Source organism: Hordeum vulgare, chromosome 6H (assembly GCF_904849725.1).
Source record: "Hordeum vulgare subsp. vulgare chromosome 6H, MorexV3_pseudomolecules_assembly, whole genome shotgun sequence".
NCBI classification, from domain to species: domain Eukaryota; kingdom Viridiplantae; phylum Streptophyta; class Magnoliopsida; order Poales; family Poaceae; genus Hordeum; species Hordeum vulgare.
In genome coordinates, this window is record NC_058523.1 from 99,994,467 (window position 1) to 100,000,494 (window position 6,028).

Here is a 6,028-nt window from a genome sequence, read left to right on the forward strand (position 1 = left end):
CGTTGTCTCTTTCCTTTGCAACTTGTATTTGCAACTTGTATTTTTTATATCCTCTAGACCCGACATGCAATGGACCGGAGTAGGTGATAGAAGTTGTTTTCAAGTAAGGTCAACGTTTTTGGAAGCAGAGCGCTCGCTGTAAACATGATTAATGAGGGTGTTGCACAGAAACTTGACTAGTAAAGATGATGAGCGATCCGCCGCATGGGAAGGCAGCCATGCGGCGGCGCTACCTAGTGTGCTCCAAAAAAAATCTCAAATTATGAAACTAGCAGACATGTAATGCGTCACTTGTCACACCCTTAAAAAATAAAAATAATCTTTAAAAAAAGTATTTCTTAATTTGTGATTTCTCGAGTCCGGCTCTTTTATCCGTGTGCCGTGCCGGGCCGGGCCAACAATCCGCCCGCGAACCGGCCTTACAAGCACGGGCCCATATGGCCAGGTTTGGGCAACAAAATCCTGAGGTTTTGACTAATTTTCGCCGTTGACCGGCGGCAACGCCGACAACCTCCGACGCCGCCTCCTTCTCTTCCCCGGCGATGGGAGACCTCCGCCTACGACTGAACCAGACACAGAGGGTCCGCCTCGAGGCCGCACTCCACGAGATCCAGACCCTCGCCCCCGCCGCCGCAGCCGCAGCCGCCGTCACCTTTGCGGACAACATCCCCGTCAACCCCGAGGACAGCATCCTCAAGTAACAGCCCGCCCTCCGCCGTCCCCTCCCCTTCCCCCTCCCCGGCGATGTCTAATAGTGTTTTCTCGCTCGTGTTTCTTGATGGACTGATTTTGATTTTCGGGCTTGCGCGCGTGTTTGTTTTGCGTGCAGAGGGCATGGCACGTCTGATCAGGATGGGGAGGTCGTCGCGACGGTGTGCGGCGTGGTGGAGCGGGTCCAAAATCTCGTCTGCGTGAGGGCGCTCCGGGCAAGGTGCTCTCTCCCTCCCTGCCTTCCTCCTGTTCTCCGCTCTACCAGTTTCCAGCGACTTGACTGGTTTCTGTTTCCCTGCCTGGCAATGCATTGATTGGTGGGCTTATATTTGTCTCAGTGAATGGATTATTGTAGTGCACGCTGTAGTTTCATACTTAAATATTATGGCGTGTTGGATTCGAGCAGGGTGGTTATTATCTGTGCCGAATCGAACTCTAGATATTTGGGTTCATTATAACTTGTTATATTAACAATTGATTTAAATGGCAGGGAATAGATAGTCGAATTTGTAGTGAGTTCTGCATTCTACTCTAATTCCTTGAAGGCACTAGTTGTTTGTCTGAGTATCAATTGGTTGCAAATGTATTTGACTGACATTTTAAATTGTGGATGGACTTCTAGGCTTAGCTCATTTTTCTCTTGGACCTTTTGAGGTATAAGCCACAGAAAGGGGATATCATTATTGGCCGAGTCAGTGAGGTACGTGCACTTTGGTGTCACTCTCTCAACGTTCTTCTCATTTTTTATAACATGGTTCCTGCTAGGAATGCGCTACACACCTGAATGTAATTAAACGGATTTTAGTCCATGGCGATGCTGTACCTTTTGCCTTAAAGCTCAAGGTTCAAACTGAGATAGTTGTTTTATGTTGTAAACAACCCAACTACCCAAGTATGAGGTCATTGCCTGGTTAAGTGCATCTTGTCAGCCATCAACACCAGGGGTAAACGTCGTTGACTGGTGGCATGCTGCTCGCCATCACACCCCAAGACCCCTACACAAGGGGATGGATTCTGTGACCCTTTTGATACCCTGGATGCTCTGGAAACAGCAAAATGAGCGCACGTTCAAGCACACCAGAGACCAGACCAATCATTCAAGCAGTGTTGGCTTGGATCAAGAAAGAATGAAGGTTATGGGCGTGCGCTCACGCTCTTGGGGTTTGGCTGATCTTGCCGGGATCTTGGGATGTCCATTAATTTTCTGTTGCTTAGCTCCTGGTGATACTTGGATAGTTCTAGACACTGCTGAGGCTTGTACTTCGAACTCTAACACAAAGCTAAAGATCCTCGTAGTATATACATGGATGCACAATCAGTTTTACATATTTTGATAGGTTATTAGTAGCTTCAACTATTTTGTATTGGTATAATTGCTCATGTTATTTATTTTTATTTGGATACACTTCCATATGAATAATTAGAGGGCATGTGTAAATCTGGCTAACTATGGTCATGCCATCACAGTGTGATTCATTCACTATCTACTTGTTCAGATGCCATCACCAATATTCTGGTTAATGTTTTTTCTGCCTACCTGCCTATTAGAGACGGAGAACTGATGTTGATGAGCTTAATATGCGGAGTATACTTGAAGAAAATGACCTTGTTTGTGTAAGTATCACTTTCCTTCCGCCTTCTCTACAAATAATTATATATTTTTTCTTATATATCTCTGCGCCGTATCAAAAGTCCAAACTACAAATATGCATAAACAATGATATAGGCTGTTCAGTTCTCCAGCTTGGCATATTTCTCTGCACCTGTTCACTGCAAATATGTTTATAAGTCCTGGCGGTACCTTTTCTTCTGCTTTTTCTTCCTATCTTGCAGTTGATATTAGGTTGAACCATCATTCTCACTGCTTATCCACCAGTCAGTGAGACATCATTCAGAATTGTACGGCTCAATTGTATTTGGGACATTAGCGTGTGCCCCGATATTTCACTTGCTTGGTAGATGGGTTCGGCTAGTAATAGAATGTAGAAGAAATCTTGCAACAGAGCAGATGGACATAATTATTCATGAACTGAGTAGGAACTGGTAGAGGTATATGGTGGCCAATATGTGTAGTTGTGGAATAACTAATAGACAGGAAATAGAAGTAATAGCACATTGGAACTGGCGGTTGAAAATAGATGGAGCAGAAGAGCATGTATGGACTAAAAGTTGGCGATGGAAAACAGAAACAATGGGCAGCAAAGATAGGAGATGGAAAATCAGAACAACGAAAGAGGATGCAAGTTTGGCCCTTATTAGGTGGAAGAACAAAGCCAACTTGCACCCTTGAGATAAATATATCACTGTAGCACTTGGTAAAAATAAACCGTAATAAGGGAGCACAGAACACAAAGAGTTCCGTGTCATCTACCATGGTTTTTCAGGTTTTAAACTTTCTGAGCGAGACTTGAGTCAACACAACGGCCGCAACCCTTCTCAATATAGGAACATCATGGTGACTGTAGAGCCAACCTGCTTCTGCGATAAGGTCTTAACTGAACTTGAAAACAAATAAGACCAGAAAGTGTACGTTACTTATACTGCGCCATACTTCTACACTAACTTGATGATAATTCCCAAGGAATACCATAACAATAAATAAATCACAAAACTGACAATATATAAAGAAACTAACATGAGATAGATTTCATCTAGTATCCAAAGTTCTGAACCCTAAATGCTCAAGCCCTTCTCTTTGAATTGTGTTATGTTTTCTTCAATTTTTTGTATATCAGATGAATGGATTACCATCGTTATTAATTTTTGTACAGCATAGAGTTCTGGTGTGGAAAATTTTCTGTGCATTTTGTCAACTAGTCTCTGATTGTTTGCTTGCAATCAAGGCATTTTGTCTTCAGACATGCAAGGGCCCCGGGAATGATTAGACATTATGTTTTCTTTGCTCTCAGTTTATTCATGTATCCAAGTGTAACACCCAGATATCAATATTACATGGTGTTATCACACTATAATTATCATCAAGTCTGGAAAGTAATAATCTCATAACTTTCAATAGTCTCATTTGTTTATAGACATCCACGACTTGCATTAATAAACAATATAACACATAGCAATGGTGAAATTCAAATGTCCATCCATGCAGTTCATGTAACACATTACGACTCCAATACATGAGGTGTTAAGTGGTTGAATGGTCATGCTCTGATGGCATAGTATTTAGTACTGTGATGTAGAGAATTTAGTGGTGTTTTTGGAGTATAACTTCTGTGTGAAGAATTTCAGAGACGGGTCCCATTTTGTAACCAGGTTGTTTGTTCATTGGTAGGGGTGTTACACCAACTTACATTTTGTTTTACTGTTTATCCTTAGGGGAGTTCATGATATTGGAAACCTTTTTAGGCTTGTCATCGTTTATTATGTTTTATAGTTTGTCACCCTTTATTGCTTATTTACTGGATGAGCACTGTTTAAATCTGATGCTGCTACTTTGCATGAAACCAATTATCAGGCTGAAGTTCGTCATATCCAACATGATGGATCTCTTGACCTACAGCCAAGGAGTCAAAAATATGGAAAGGTAGATAACAGACCAACTCTTTGTCATCTAGGAGTATTATTATTGGGTAGTGCTCTACCAGTTTAGGTTATGCTGCCTTTTTATGTGACGATTCTGTTCCTTTTAGATGCCCCCACGGTAGATATGCATTATTGTGAACGGCTGAACGCTCTATCCTTGCAATGCTGGCTCTTGTCATTATTTTGAACTTTTCGAAAAAGTGAAAAGCTGGTCGATGTTGATTACCCGGTGCAGTAATGCAAAGCAGGTTGATGAACTAATTCATAGACATGTTAAGTCCTGATATCTCATGTTGTTAAGTCCAGATATCTCATGTTGTTAAGTCCAGATATCTCATAGGTTGATGATTTGTATCTGATTGCAGGAGTTATGACAGTCTCACCTCTTTCAGAACCGGCATTGCTTCCTGTGGCAATATACAACGTGCTAACCTGTTGAATCGTTTTGATTTTTCTTTGCAGCTTCAGAGGGGTCAATTGCTCACAGTACCTGCCTATTTGGTAAAACGGCGAAAGCAGCATTTCCATCATCTTGAGCAATATGATGCCGATTTGATTCTTGGTTGCAATGGATTCATCTGGGTCGGCGAGCATGTCGTGGTGGATGAAGAGACTAACTCGAATGAAGAACAACATAAGTTGAGCATGGAAGTGGAGGCTTTTACCCCACTAGCAACTAGAAGGCACATTTGCCGGCTTGCCAATGTGGTGCGCATGCTTTCAGCCCTTGGATTCACTCTGACCGTTGAACTGATAATCCAGACCGTTGAAGCAAGTCTAGCATCAAACATCGAGATAAACAACATGCTCGGAGCTCAATTTTATGTCCAGACAGCGGAGAGAGAGGCCAAGCGTCGAGCGGATCTCTCGAGAAGGATGAATGGGCCATGGTAAAATGCAGCTTGGCCTTGCCTGCCTGGCTGATTTGTAGAGTAACAGTACCTGACCTATACGATATATCATATACTTTCTCTGTTTCAAAATATAAGACCTTTTAGAGATTCCACTAAAAGATTATATACGGAGCAAAATAAGTGAATCTATACTCCAAAATATGTCTATGTACATCCGTATGTACTCCCTCCGTTCTTAAATATAAGACCTTGTAGAGATTGCACTATGAACTACATAGTGATGTATATAGACATATTTTAAAGTATAGATTCATTCATTTTGCTCCGTATGTAGTCTAAAGTAAAATCTCTATAAGGTCTTATATTTAGGAACGAAGGGAGTAGTTCATAGTGCAATCTCTAAAAGGTCTTATATTTAGGAACGGAGGGAGTATTGGTAAAGGAAAATAGAGCCAATGTGCGCCGACGTAGTCGAAAACAAACAGATCTAGAACTGTTTTGAGATGTGGAGCCTTGCTCCACTCTGTCGCGTGCCTGTAATTAGTGGAGTGGCTGCTATCGAGGGAGATTTTGTATGCTCTGCCGTGTAGGCCACTGTTCACTTTCATAAACCTGTTTTTTGTTTTCATTTGGGGACTGGGCGGGAGTGATGCAAATTCATACACGGGAGATAGAAAGTAACCAGGAAAGGTCTGGTTACAAAAACGCACGAACACATTGGGAATTTAGCCCAGTTTCGTCGTTCAGGAGGCCGTTAAAAAGTCCTTGGAGCGGTCGTTCTTACCATCTGCGTGCTCGGCAGAGCTCTTGTGCCTGAAGAGTCGAAGATGCGCCGACAACTATCCAGTTTTCCTTTGAGGAAATTGCAGTGCATATTCATTAACCGGGCAGAAGCGTACAAAAAACAGTACTGTTATGTACAGTAG

The 6,028-nt window shown here is 42.3% G+C and overlaps 1 protein-coding gene across 1 annotated transcript; it reads left to right on the forward strand.

Moving 5' to 3' along the window:
* Positions 1 to 498: 498 nt before the first annotated feature.
* On the forward strand, positions 499 to 5,201 carry LOC123405160 (exosome complex component RRP4 homolog). Its single transcript, XM_045098959.1, has 7 exons — positions 499 to 697; positions 830 to 931; positions 1,050 to 1,074; positions 1,340 to 1,411; positions 2,260 to 2,325; positions 4,181 to 4,249; positions 4,711 to 5,201. Exons 1-7 carry the CDS (start codon positions 543 to 545, stop codon positions 5,140 to 5,142), a joined length of 921 nt encoding a protein of 306 aa, XP_044954894.1. The 5' UTR covers positions 499 to 542; the 3' UTR covers positions 5,143 to 5,201.
* The last annotated feature ends 827 nt before the right edge of the window (positions 5,202 to 6,028 follow it).

Coding starts and splice junctions, on each gene's coding strand:
- LOC123405160 (XM_045098959.1), top strand. CDS start 543: ATGGGAGACCTCCGCCTACGACTGAACCAGACACAGAGGGTCCGCCTC. Junction 698..829: donor CCCGAGGACAGCATCCTCAA/GTAACAGCCCGC, acceptor TTTTGCGTGCAG/AGGGCATGGCACGTCTGATC. Junction 2,326..4,180: donor AAGAAAATGACCTTGTTTGT/GTAAGTATCACT, acceptor ACCAATTATCAG/GCTGAAGTTCGTCATATCCA.